At 36.6% G+C, this 14,880-nt stretch overlaps 1 protein-coding gene and 1 long non-coding RNA gene across 3 annotated transcripts in view; one reads left to right on the plus strand and one right to left on the minus strand.

Moving 5' to 3' along the window:
- Positions 1-14,880, minus strand: part of anapc1 (anaphase promoting complex subunit 1) — a 115,164-nt gene that overhangs the window by 71,844 nt on the left and 28,440 nt on the right. For both annotated transcript variants that reach the window (XM_082153266.1, XM_082153265.1), the window contains exons 21-28: positions 13,746-13,894; positions 9,702-9,780; positions 8,172-8,208; positions 7,971-8,044; positions 7,169-7,347; positions 6,279-6,505; positions 2,311-2,429; positions 1,141-1,412 (exon numbers count right to left, since the gene is read on the minus strand). In XM_082153266.1, coding sequence (XP_082009392.1) covers positions 1,141-1,412; positions 2,311-2,429; positions 6,279-6,505; positions 7,169-7,347; positions 7,971-8,044; positions 8,172-8,208; positions 9,702-9,780; positions 13,746-13,894 — 1,136 coding nt within the window. The remainder of the gene's footprint in view (positions 1-1,140; positions 1,413-2,310; positions 2,430-6,278; positions 6,506-7,168; positions 7,348-7,970; positions 8,045-8,171; positions 8,209-9,701; positions 9,781-13,745; positions 13,895-14,880) is intronic.
- LOC309486289 overlaps positions 1-14,880 on the plus strand; it is a 54,858-nt gene that overhangs the window by 18,009 nt on the left and 21,969 nt on the right. The window lies entirely within an intron of this gene.

A 14,880-nucleotide genomic window follows, 5' to 3' on the forward strand; every position in this document is an offset into this window, starting at 1 on the left:
AGCTAAGTTTACATGGACGCCTTTTGTTTCAACAGGAATGAAATCATTCCGATTGATGAATCCGAACATACTGCTTACATGAACGCTAAATAAAGTGATTGGGTTATATGTAACAAACTTCAAATCGGAAATGATTTTAAATGACGTGCGCACACACTTCGCGAAAATACTGAGTTTTCCGATGTTATACTAACCTATCTTCCTACCACAGCTTTTTTCTTTTAAAAAGGAGATTTTATATTCATCTATTTCCGGTCCTTATTAGGAGACGACGAGCGCAAAACGTTCCAAATTTGGTTTTCAAAGTGTTTACATGCACTATCAAGCGGATTAGAAAAGGTTTAAACCACCCCTTACAATCCAAATGAATTTATTCGGATTTGACCAATTCATTCCGATTGACGTTTTTACTTGTGACTTTTTTATTCCGGCTGTGCTACTGGTCTGATTATAATTGGATTATTAGGCTCCATGTAAATGGCTTCTTTTGTTTTTTGCACTGTGGATAATACAAAATATAATGATTATCTCCCAGAAAAGTGGAGGAAAAAAGAGTGTGGACCCCAGGTTTATTATCATTAACTAAAACTAAAGCTTATTAAAAACATTTTTGTTATTTGAAATATAGCTGAAATAAATTAAATAATATTTTATTTTATATTACGGCGCCGATAGCCTCGTGGGCAAGTGCGCCGACATGTAGCGCTGTTGTGCTTCAGGCGACCCGAGTTCGAGTCCCGTAGACCTTTCCCGTCCCTCCTCTCTCCTCCACCTCACTTCCTGTCTAGCTACTGTCCTATCCTGATAAAAGGCAAAAACGGCAAAAATAAATTGAAGCACTAAAAATTACTAAAAGGGAAATATATAAAAACTAAAACTGAACTAAAAAAATTATAATAATTAAACCTAAACAGTTAAATATTTTTTTAAACAATAAAAATAACAAAATTACTAAAACTTCAACTAAAAAAATAAATTAAATACATAAAGCTATTATTTATAAAAACAATAATAGTTTAATACTAAAATAACACTGGACCCTAGAGACTGGCATTGGTCCTGTTGCCCATTCGCCGAGTTATAACTCATTGCGTTTTCTTTCACGATATAATCATCATCCCATCTGAGGCTGTAACTGACCTTGGTGAGGTAGTCATGGATGTTAAGTGTTGCTAGTTTGGTGAGGTGGCCGTTGAGGCCCAGGGCCATGAGGAAGCCAGCGTACTCGTTAGCCAGGTCAGCACTTTTGGGTTTGTTGTAGGCAATCCAGGCAGATTCCACCTGGGAAGCAGGGGCGATCTTAAGACCAGCCGCCACTCCATTATGAAAGCTGGGCCAGCTGGTCATGTTGGGCGGCACATCGATGTTACCACTGTTCAGGTCCACCATGGTGTTCCTGGGAGGAGCACGGCCTGGTGGAGAAGACAAACGAGAGGGGAGTTAAGTTACTAAGACACTGCATGGCTTCCTGGGTTTAACAAAGATAACACATCAAAAATGGTGCATTTTACAGGGGGAAAGCGAGTCGCAAGTAGCTAGTAAATTGCAGAGGAAGAGGTTTCTTATAAAATGACACCCTAAAGCAGTTTCCATTCATTTGCTTTACATAGTTTTAACGTAAACAAACTAATAATCTTAATGTGATGCATATGTGTCATACATAAATAAAACGGGTAAGATTTCTGTATAGCACTAATAAACTTACTGTGTTTTAAATACACAACCAGGTTTATCATCAATAAATCCAATTTGTTTCAGTCTCATATATTTTAACTAAATTAATATTGCTTGCTCCACAACTGAATAAATGCATTTAGAAAAAATGATTATATACAAAAAAAATCATGCAAATAGTTAAAAAATAAACTACGCCGTTTTTTGCAAAAATCGTACCCGTTTGATTTGACCAATATGCATTTTTTGCAAGTTTTACAGTTCGTTTATGTTCAAATCCAAATGGATGAAAAAATTATAAGCAATTCAAATATATGTCTTAAATTAGGCCTAAATATATTTTTGAGAGTGGTTACCAGAGCGTTGGAGGTCTGGGTAGTCCAAATTGGAAAAGTCTACCCACAAATCTACATATGAAGAAAACCACTAATAAAACATTTTCTCTTTAACTGACATGAAATCGTTGAAGATAGAGTGAAAGATATAACGCTGTGGTGGGAAGGGTCGGATATTTGCATCTTCTGGGCACAGATACTGACAACGAAATTCAACAGGGCTCTTAAAAACTGTTTTGCTAGCGCTGTAAAAGTATTCATTAGAAAACTTCAAAGCATGAATGGTGGTTTATGAGAGTACCAGTCAGGTTGAGTTTGGGCACAGGGAGTGGTTCGGTTGGCACAGGGTGGTATGAGAAGAGTGTGAAGAGTCCTCGGCCCACCGGAAGAGACATGGTGCGCTGGCACAACTGTAGCAGTCTGCAACAAAAATAAGAGCAATGATGATTTAAAAAATTTCCATAATGTCATGAAAAAACCCTGTATCTCTATATTTTGTCATTTTTCTTTTTACCATAAATCATTACTATTGGTCACCTGTGAGTTTTGCAAACATTTAACCAATGAAAAGTATTTTTATTCTACACCTCGTAACTCCATCGAATCCTCAAACTGTCTGTACAACCTCGTAAAACCTGCATGTTTGTAATGCAAGGGTAAATGAAGAACTGGTTCTTTGAATAAGTACAGCATTTTCTTTACTCAATAAACACTGTATATAGTTTATATAAAGGCTAATGTTTCATGTATTTGAGGAGCGAAGAAGTGCGCATGGAAGTCATAGCCAGAACGGTTCTAAATGGTGTAAGAGACACATTATTTTCCTATGGGTATTCAATCAATTACATGAGTACAATCTTACATGAGTTACTTTTAATCCACTTAGTTTTGGACATATGTGTGTGTGTAAATCAATATTTATTGCATGTACTAAAAACAGATTCTCAGCCTTTAATGTTACTCAATATATGATGCTTTTGACCGAGGGATTAGAGGAGGACGACAGAGTAATTCCTTCTAGAGAATGTTAAAGTCTCCCTGTGTTTATGCGTCTATGTGCTGTTTTTAATATGCTTTAGACAAACCTGCTTGATGAATGTACAAATTCATAAGTTGACACCATTGTTGAGTATTTTCTCCTTAAAACTGCAGTGAACCAAAGACAGTCTCAAAAACGCGGTTTGAAATCGCTGGTGTTTCCGACATCACACACTACCTTGTAACCAATCAGATCAACGTGTGATCGTCAATGAGTGGATCTCTGAGCTGCTGTGAGTGAGTGGAGGCGGGGCTCATTTGCATATTCATAGAACAGCGTATACTAAAAGAGGCAAGAGTTACATTCAAGCTATTTTAAGGCATAAAGACATTTTTTAAAGGAAATAACGTTTACATTTTGGTGATCAAAGATGAGTTTTAAGGGGTAAAAATGATCGACTACAGGGGGACTTTAACTTAAGAATGTAAGGGGATGAACCTGAAGGTTTCAAGCAGGTCGCTGCCCAAAGGAGGTTATGGCATACATGTAAGGGTTCGGTTTTGACTGTAAAGTATGGAGATGTTGTAAGTTATCTGAGGCACTCAAATGCAAGGCCTCAGATAAGTACCGAGCACAGGCCTTCCCCTCCTTCCATCGCACTCTTGGTAGAAGACTCAGACATATTGTCCCTTTTATCTCTTTTTTGTCTCTCTCTCTCTCATGTTTTAAGTTTTAATCTGCAAATGCTGTGAAAAACAACTTGTGAATAATGCTTCTTTCTGTAGTCAAGGTCGGTAGGCCTGGGAAGAGTCTAGGGAGTCAAATAAAATGTTTCCAATTTAACAAATATTTACGTATGTCAGGTGGACATATTATGGAAAGTTGAGGAAAACCAATGTGGATAAAGATGAACCGGAAAGTGTACATAAATGATAAAAGGATGTAGGAGGCCTTATGATAATCTGTTCAGTTGCTTATCCAATTAACTTTGAAAGTTTTTGTTCAATGGTAAATGAATATGTATAATTCTACTAAATAAATGCTGTTTTGTTTAGAGCTCATTTTGTAGCTCTCTGAGATATGCTTTAAATTGCAATACATTTATTTACTTTTTACCATATGAGTGGCTTGACTTCAATTTTATTGGTGAATTTCCAACACAAAAGCCACACATAGCACTTCATGTTGTCATTTATAGCACTAGTTTTCGACCAAATAACAGAAAAAATTAACCCCCACATAATTACAACAAACTTTACAACCTGTACATTGATGAAAGCATAATGCGATGCACTTGCTACCTCAGATGCGGCCATTCTAACGATGGTTTGAATGGTCTAACAAAACATGTCTGAAATTTGCTGGTCTAAAACCTTGTACCTTCATCTGAACTGGATTTCGGTAAAATGTTAATAATATATTGGCACATTCAAGTGCCTGACCTTGAATTTTAACTCTAAAAACCTTGAATGTTTAATTATTAAAAAAAAATTGTATTTTTTCCCATTTCCTGAAACGTAGTGTGCATACAAGATCATACAAAAATACAAGTGTTCCACCTGACAGCGATGATATACACTTCCAGGGCACATTTAAAGGCATTTGTGTTTTCTTTCTGTACTTGGTTGTTCTTTACAGATCTTATCAGAACCCTACATTCTTTAAAATAAAGGTTCCTCAAGAGGGTTTTCACAGCAATGCCAGATAAGAACCATTTTTGTGGTTTCACTTTCAGTGAATGGCTTTCTTAAGGCGAGACACTACAGGTGAATAGGGTAAACATTTTAACTAGCAGATATCACCATGCAACTTACCCAGTTGATTACCTACATTAAGGTGAGAAAAAAAATGTATTACAAGTTTTCTGTAATTTAATGTTTAAATGTGCAAATTAGGCAATATCTAATTAAATATGCGCTAATTTGCATATATTTTAAAAAACGATTTTGCTCTAACAAAATCATTTATCATAACCCTGATATTTTTCATTAGAGCTTATGCCAGTGACTGACAAAGGTTGATTATTCGTACACGTTTTGTTCATCAACACAACTTTTATGAATTTTGAAGCCTAAATATAGTTTCCAGAAGTAAAAAGCTTAAGTTTCGAACTACACCACGGTCACATGACTTCAACATTCAACATAATCCATAAACAACTCTTTCAATCTTCATTTAAAATCTACATCCTGGTTTCACAGACAGGTTTTTAGATTAAGCCAGGATTGGGCTTTAGTTCAATTACGACATTTAAGGCGAGACACTACAGGTGAATAGGGTAAAAAATTTAACTAGCAGATATCACCATGAAACTTTCCCAGTTGATTACCTACATTAAGATGAGAAAAAAAATGTATTACAAGTTTTCTGTAATTTAATGTTTAAATATGCAAATTAGGCAATATCTAATTAAATATGCGCTAATTTGCATATATTTTAAAAAACGAAATCTGAGTATTGGATAAAGCCAGGTTAAAAAAAAATGTTTCATTGTGTTCACATATTAGATGGGGAAAAAATTACAGAGGGATTTATGGATATCTACTTTAGTTATCCTGTAAATCAGAAAATACTGTCAATAGCCTAAAAAAAAAAAATTCGCCATGTTTTTTGGAATAAAATGTTATATAAATCAGGCTAGGAATAATATATTTACAAATCCCTCGGTAAATGTCTTCATAATATAACTAGGTACAAGACTGGAAGGTTTGGTGTATATCGGTGCTACTGAAGTGGAGATTTCGGACTTGGAGAATGGGAGAAAAGTCATTTTGAGAAAACGGGCTTTAAAGATTTATCATCAGCCAATGAGATTGCGCATTCAGCCCTTTTACTTTCACGATTGGTTGCTGATAAAAAGGAAATGACCATATTTGGATCCGACAGCATTGTACAGGAGAGAGAGAGCTTCCTAACGGTGTGTGTGATGACAGGGAGCAGACAGCGATCGCGGAGCAGCGTGTTGATTAAGAACGTCAACTTTTGTTGAATTTATGAGAAATCTACAGACGCAAACAGACAAAGTGTAGTAAAATAAAGACCTAAATGTGTATTTCAGACTTTTTTCACCACAAGTCTGAAAGAAGACATGTTATTGAAGACAAATGTGAAGAACATTAATGTGAAGAACATTTTAAAAACTTTTTTCACTATAAAAAAACCTTTTGTGGAATGGAAAGATTCCATGGATGTTAAAGGTTCTTCATGGAACAGTAGATGCCATAAAGAACCTTTATTTGTAAGAGTGTACAGGACTTTATTTTTAAGAGTATCAGACTGAGCTCGCTCACTTGTTCTCTTTCTCCTCAATGTACTCATGGTCACTGACTTCAGGCAGGTGGGGCACATTGACCCGGACGGGTCTGGAGCTCTGGAGCAGACGTCGGACCTCCTGCACCCTGAGATCCTGACTCCAGATCAGCCCCGTCACCTCCGGGCGCAGGTCTGTCATACCGTCCTCCTCCTCATCCGCGTCGCTGGTCACTGGCGGCTCGAGCATTACGTTCAGACCGACAGTCTAGGGCAAACACAAACACACTGAATATACAATGAAAGTGCCTTGTTCAATTCATTCACTTCACATCAGAATGACTGTAATTATACATTCCAAACTTAGAAAATACCAGTCTTAAATACCATATTCAAGTCTTCAGCCCAGTTCAGACAGTAGTTGTTTTAACTGGGACGGTAGTTACTTTCAGCACTGCCAGTACCCAGGAGACAACAATTCAAAATTGTTTTTGGAAAAGCCAATAATAGATTTAAAAATCTTTTTTGACCCCTGAAAAAAAGTGTCCTAGGGTTTCTGTTTGATACTTTGCATGATAATGAATATGCAAGTATGAATACAGGAATAATATAAGTCTAATTTTTTTATTTCAAGCACAACCAAAATGAAGGCAACTTCAACAGTTAAAGATAGTTAGGCATTTCCGGTAAGTGAAATAAAGCTAAAATAAAACAAAATATCAATATTATATGAAAAATCTGACCTTAAAAAAAGTTTTTAAAAAAAATCTAATAAAAAATCTAAATAATGCTCAAATAAATGCATAAAATACAGGTCAACAGTTTGAGTTCAGAACTAAATGTGTTGCAATACATGTACAGCTCTGACCAAACATGCCATTCAAACTGCAAAGCAAGATCTTGTTTCTTTACATTTGATTAACTTTCTTACAGATTTACGATTGGCCAGGGTGACTTTGTGAGCTTGCTTGGTCAGGTCCTGTCGTCCAATCAGAGCGCAGACATCCTCAGACCAATCAGAGCAGGGGTGTTCTCTGCACTGGTAGATGGCGTCTCTGATTGGCAGAGCCACACCAAACGGAACAGACTCCAGATCCTTCAATGTAAATCCTGAGGTAAAAAAACAAGCATGTAAAATCGTGTATAGTCACATGCCCCTCGTGACACAAGCTTGGTTTAAAGTTCAAATATAACTAAGCTAACATAAACTAAGGTAAACAAATGCTGCAGGATCTGAGAAGTCTGTTTTTTAACCCTACATTCTGGGCTAAACACAGTAGAAATTTAGGGCGCTTTAGGAGAATAACGATACATGAATGCAAATGCTAGCAACCCAATTCGGACTTTACATGTTACTGCTTTCCGAAATGTGTCAGAATGGAAGTACGCACTGAATTTTTCATCGTGCAGTAAAACATCCACAGTCTGTTTTTCTCTTTCAGATGAACTGGTGTCATGGCAGAGAACAGATTCATGCTAAGTTAAAATTGAACCATTTGCCTGTTTTTAGCTAGCATACCTTAATAACGCATCTGAATGAATGACATTTGAAGGAAACTATCACCCCCTTGAACACTGAGGTTTGTTACCACCAGAGAAACAACAATGCATGTTAAGTATGAGACTACATGTTTGCGACGTGTCAGCCAAGGATATGCATTTGCAAGTGTGTACTTGTGTTGAGTATGTTTTTGGATCAACAGGTTGTGCCGTGTTTCTGGAATGGCTCTGACCTGCAGAGGTCAACCACACCACCAGCTTCTCCGCCAGGCATCCAGATGAAGGTGCGGGCTTCACGCTGCTCTGCCTGTGGAACACACCCGACAATCAAACACACTGGAGGAACTAAATCAGCTGACTAGAACTGATGAGCCGAGACTTATCTAGAAAAAACAAACATAAGGCACATGACAGTATTCCTGAACCACAGGTACCTTCTCAGAAAAGGATCACTCATATTCTTCTTTTGCCCTGTGAAAACATGAACCAACAACAGCTTTAAGTCATTTATATACATAGTCAAAAACAAACTTTTTATTCTTCTTTCTCCCTGGTTTTTGTATTATGAAATCTAATTGGATGTTTTTAGTTACATGATATAAATAACAGCGAATAAGCTGGAATATGAAAAATGATAATGAAAAAAATAATACCATTGAAAAGATTAGAGTCAGTAAGACGCAAGGATGCTTTAAACTGATCAAAAGTGAAAGCAAGGAAAATGTATAATGCAACAAGATTAATGATTAAATATTAATGATTAAAGATTAATATTTCAAATAAATGCTGATCTGAAGGATCATGTGACACTGGAGACTGGAGTAATGATACTGAAAATTCAGCTTTGATCACAAGAATAAGTTATATTTGAAAATATATTCAAATTAAAAAAATTGCTATTTTAAGCTGTAATAATATTTCACAATATTATTGTTTTGACTGTATTTTTCATCAAATAAATGCAGCCTTGGTGAGCATAAGAGACTTCTTTCAAAAACATTTAGTCTTACCGACCCCAACTTTTTGAACGGAAGTGTGATTTCAAAAAAAAAAAAAAAACGCTGGTCATTTTATAAGCACTGTTGTGATGCACGTACAGTATATATTTATTTCATAAATATTATTTAAATCAACATTAGTCTGCATAGGTGCCGATACGGAAACAGATAATCAGCGTTTATTTTGTTCCACACCCTGTCTGTCTAAAATACACTAGATTTGATCTACAAATATAATATTTGAACTGATTACGGTCAATTTTATTTGTTGATCATTTAAATAACTTGGAACCATTACATCAGATTCTTGTGAATCTCTTTATTTTTTAGCTACATATATATGCCACTCCAGCGCCACTAATCATGAAACATAGACAAAACCAACTTCTGTGCACTTAGAAACATTAATTGCAGCATTTAATTTAAGAATTGATGTACACAATTTCTATCTTCATGGAAAGAGCACAATATCTGGAAAATTATTTCACTATTCTTAAATAACCCAAGAAAAATACATATTTTATAACAATGGATTTACACTAATTTTCAATTTAGTCCAGCCTCAAGATTAGAGCGACTGGTTCATTTTAAGTGAACAATCTGTAGGTGACATAGTTTTAATGCTTCGAATTTATGGTATCAGTATTGGTCAAAATTTCTATATTTGTGCATCCAAACCATGTTTGGCATGCTTCTGTCATGAGTGACAATGCAGGTGACCATAGGATATAGAAATATAGTGGCTAGCATAGTTCATGTTTGTTGGTTGGATTCCCTGTGACGCTCTATTAGCCGCTGGAGGTTGTTGGCGTGGTCTTTCCTCTGTATAGATCAGCCCTAAATTTAGCATCCATATGTGTAATATAATAAATAAATAAATGAATCCTCTTTTTCACTAGTGTACTTTGCTTGATGGTAAAGACGCCCTCTATAGCCTCTAATCTCACACACACACGCAGAGCCCACCTGCTGACAGCCTGGAGAGGTACTTCAGCATGTTTGTTGAGGTGGCGTCCTCATCTCCAATCACGTACAGGGCATAGCTCTGAGAAACAGACAGAGGAAGAGAGTGAGTATTAGCAGTGGGACAGCACCTGTGTGGTTTTGGTTTGCTACTGTCATGACAGTCACTCAGTCTGGTCATGTGAGGGGAGAATGAACATGTCTCATCATGAAGTAATGCAGGAGCGCAGTCATTAACCACACGCGTCACAACCGCAGCACGCAGGTAATACAGCGCTCATTCAGAACATCAATTTCAAAATCAATCAATTTCATTTCAAATGAGAATTCAGAATTAAAACTATTCAGAAATATTTTTAAACAGCAAACTTATAAAAATGACAAAGACATCATATAGCTAAAATGCAATTGAGTTGCAAATTCCTGTGCTGTCATTGTTAACTTAAACTATTACAACGGATTTTCTGTTAATTGAAATAAAGCTGATGTAAAATAAAATAATTACATGAAAAACTTAAATTAATGAACACTTTGAGATGTTGCCTTTCTTGGCAACTAGCTGAAAGATGTTTAGGGTGATTACTGAAGTAAATTTAAACTGAAATAAAAAATACAAAAATAACTAATTATCATAAATAAACAAAAACGAATAAAAATGACGTAACAAAATTACCAAACTACAGTTTGGATTTAGTCAGCATCAGATGTTCAAGTATCGCATCCAAAGTCTGTTGTGATACACAATGGAACGTTTGGCCCCCTAGTGGTTAAAAAATGAAACTGCATGTATTTTGAGGAAGAACATTGTTCTGGTTGTGCTTCGGCTCTGCGTGAACAGATTGGATAAAGCATCTAAGGCAGACTAGAAAGATAGACTAAGAGTCTAACCACAAAATCTCTGTGATATTCTGTGGCCGGTTGCATAAACATAGCCATAATGTTAAGACAGTGTCTAAAGTTCTAGTATGACCTACTAGCAGTTAGTCAGGGGCAGTCAGTCTTAGTTTTCGGGATCAAAGTAGGCTTATCTACGTTTTTATGTAACTGATTTAAAAAAGCTATGAAACGTCTTAAATAAAATACACTTGTAAGACTAGTCTTAGAGGTTTATGCAACCGGCCCCTGGTGTCTATATAAGGCTTAAATCTCCTCTTTAGTGTCTAAATGAGTATAAACTGTTTAAACATCCAAAAAGTCTGACAGCTTAGAAAAGTAATAGCACCCCTCTCCTCAAAACCTGCACAACACGACTGCAACTCTACGCATGAGCCATAGTGATGCTGATGCTTTCCTTAGCAATTACCACAAAATGTAATGGGGAGAAAGAAAGGGGTTGAAAGAGAGAGAGAGAGAAAGACAGGCAGAGAGAGAGTCATACGGTGGTAGTTTAAGTATAGAGGGATTAAATGGATGCTCTAATGTTCTGGACTCTAACCTAAGGGACGGGAACGGTGGGGTAAACACAGCCCATAATTGAGTAACGATTTGTCAGTACCTCAGTAGGGTTGTGCGTCACTTCACTTTGCCTGATGGAAGGAAGTACAAAACAAACACACACACACACACACACACACCATGGCACCCGTGACCCCTCGTATCGCCCTCTCGAGTGATTCAGCCAACCACTTCCATGGACTAATTAAGGTGGGGCATCACTCCCGCTCACAGGACATGGAGGACGCCCAGGGACGACTCGCTGCTCGTAAAATGTCATTATGATTAGCTTGCAGCACTTTGCCATCTAACTGCTTGACATTTCCACAGAACATGTGTGTGAGTTAAGGGCATGACACACAGCTCCTCTGCTCACTGTATAACGCCCCCTGTTGGGCATCACCAGCATTCAGTGATTGCATACACGACCAATCAAATGTATGAGGACAGCATGATTTCGTTTTAAAGAATAGAACACTTTTTTTCAGCAAGGATGCATTAAATTAATCAAAAGTGACAGTCAATTTCAAATTTACAAATAAATTCTCATTTCAAATAAATGCTGTTATATTGAGTTTTCTATTCATCAAAGAATCCTGAGGGAATTTTTTTTATGTTAGTTTGACAAAAACATTAACTGTTTTTGTTTTTTTACTTTGATAATAATCAGAAATGTTTCTTGAGCAGCAAATCAGCCTATTGGAATGTTATTTTGTAACAATATTTCACAATATTACTGTTTTTACTATTTTTTTTGATCAAATAAATACAGCCTTGGTGAGCCGAAGATACTTTTTTCAAAAACACACACACAAAAAACGGACAACCACATTTAAATGCAAGAGTCTATCCCCTAAATAACCATAAAATCAACCTCTAACCACATGTTATCAGTCACCAGTCAGTAATGATAGTCATTTTAGTTTCACAAACGGTTGCACAAAACTTAATTTCGAGGTGGACTTCACTGAAAGTAATGACAGCTTGCAGTTTAGAAAGTGAGTCAGATAAACACTCTTGACTGATTCAGTGAGCACATTCACATGAACACTGATAACTCACAAAAATCAGCTTATTGAAATAACATGTTGCCCAGGTTTACAAGCAAACCAATAACCTGACAACGCAAGTAAACCGCGTTCACAAGACTTTATTACTAAATCAGGTTATTTCCCGGTAGTGACGTCAAAACGTAATAATTTGAGTATCTGAGTATTTCATTTGTTACGTCGGTTATGATCAGGGGGCCAATGTTTCGTAAAAAATGTAGGCTTCCCCGGGCGCCGCCATTGATTAGCAGACCATCTCCTGCTGTTAGCATTTCCATTGACTCCCATTCATTTTGGCGTCACTTTGACAGCGAATAACTTTACATCTGAGGCGTTTAAAGACTCTATTTGTCCATTGTTTATTTCTAAAGAAACACGAAAATGTAAAAAAGGCTCCATTACCTTGTATCTTACGTTATGGCCCCGTAGAAGCAGTTTTTGTAAAAGTAGGCTAACGATTGTGTCATAACCACGCGACTCTCTGTCGCACAGTAGAGAGATTACCGTATGGACAGGAGGAGAAGCTCGCGCGCAATCGGGGGGACGTGGAGGCAAAATGACAAAATAATTAATCAGAATACTTAGCAAAAGTTTCTCCTGCTCCTAGCTCATGGACACCTCCTACTCACACTCTCCGTCTCTGCAAGGTTCGGAAGGGAATGATTCAGATTTCTCTCGGCACAGCTACTAGAAGACAGACGGGTTGCTCACGTCACATCTACGTCATAAAGCTCAGTGTGAGTCTGCGCAGTACGCTCGACCATCAGGAAGTGAGAGCTTCTAATTGACTTCACTTTTCTCCGTTGAATCCAATGGGGTCGCCGTGTCCATTTCTTTTACTCTCTATGGTTATGATGTTAAAATAAAGAATTGAAAACCGAAGAAAAGTACTGCAACATTTCAGCGGGAAACTTACGGCTCATATATTATTCTCCCATGCAGTTACATTATTTATAACTTTTTGGGTAAAGAAAGAGTCTGAGTTTGCGATATATTTTCCATATAACCACTCGCTCTGTCTGGACGCACTTAAATTCACAGTAAGGACACGTTCCTGTCACATATCACACATCCGCACGTCAATAATCCGACAGAAATCAGGTTGATGCGTTTGCATGCTGAGCAAAATCAGAGTAAGGGGCAAAAATCTAGCAGTGTCAATCGGTTTATGCTTAAGCTTTTTATCACCTTACTTCGTCTTCGATAAAGGAAAACAGGTTAACGCGTTTACGTGATCACGTGCATTGTTGGGCTTATTAAGCATAATCGGGTTATGAACATGCATGTAAAACGCACTCAATGAGTTCATTCAGCGAAAGATTCGTCAGACTGCTTCAAATCCTGAGTTTGAGAGTCTTTTTTTAATTAATCGATATAAAAACTGCTCAAAGGCGCCATGTGTGAATCGGACTAAACTGGTCGCACTGTAGAACATCTAGAGAAGGACGCGACTACCTGAATTTGTCAGAAGTGAATTGGGTTTTAGAATGTGGCTGGAGAGGACCTATAAATCCAGGCGTAAAGACCATATTCAAGATCTTTTCAGTAGCATTTTGGTCCTTACCAGCACCAGTAGTTTGGTTCTCTCGCAGATGCTGGGCAGATAAGGAAAAGGCGCCACATCTTGCCCTCTCAGACAGCGACTGAACCAGCTGAACACACACGGGGCCTCTCCGTTCAGGAACACCGGCCAAGTCATCAGCTCCATCTGAGCTGCAACACAGATGATGACATCACATGTAAAGCTGCGTGACAAGCTATAGAGCGGTTCATAACTCTTTGAAAATGATTATGGGTCAGTACATGTTTTTAAATGTTTTTGAAGGAAGTCTCTTATGTTTACCAAGGCTGCACTTATTTAAACAAACAGTAAAAACTGAAACAATATTACAATTTAAAATAACTGTTTTCTATGTGAATATATTGTAAAATATAATTTATTCCTGTTATGCAGAGCTGAATTATCAGCATCATTGCTTCAGTCTTCAGTGTCAAATGTTTAATATGCTGATTTGCTGCTCAAGCAACATTTCTGATTATTATCTAGGTTGAAAATGTTGTGGAAACCATGATGCAGTTTTTCAAGACTTTTGATGAATAGATGATGAAATTTGATTAAAAAGAACAGCATTTATTTAAAATAAACAATTACATTTAATTAATTTAATGCAACCTTAATGAATAAAAGTATTAATTTCTTTCAAAAAAATTAAAAACGTATTGACCCCAAACTTGATGGTAGTGTACATGAAATATACACGGCAGGACCTTTAAGTAAACAGCAGAAAGGTGATTAAAATGAACTGAAATTATGACCAGTCATTGCATTTAAAAACAACCACTTTTCCTTATACATTTATAAAAAGCTGACCAAATAAAAGCTTTTTATAAATGTATTATTATATATATAAATATATTTTAAAAAAAAATATTTTACATATATAATTAGTATAAATAATATTATTAATATATATACACTATGATATTTGTCTATTCTGAATAAAATAATTATGACAATAATTAAAGTAATTATGAAATACTCTCCTGTTCAAAGGCATATACACAAAATGCACAAAAAAGACAAGACTTTAAATACTTCCTGTCCTAACTTCCATTTTCAAATGGAAATGCATCGACACAGGTGAGAAGATGCATATGGTCAAACCTTTTAATGGGACTTTTAACCTTAAGTCTCGACG

Source organism: Leuciscus leuciscus (assembly GCF_965113295.1).
Source record: "Leuciscus leuciscus genome assembly, chromosome: 22".
Classification (NCBI taxonomy): domain Eukaryota; kingdom Metazoa; phylum Chordata; class Actinopteri; order Cypriniformes; family Leuciscidae; genus Leuciscus; species Leuciscus leuciscus.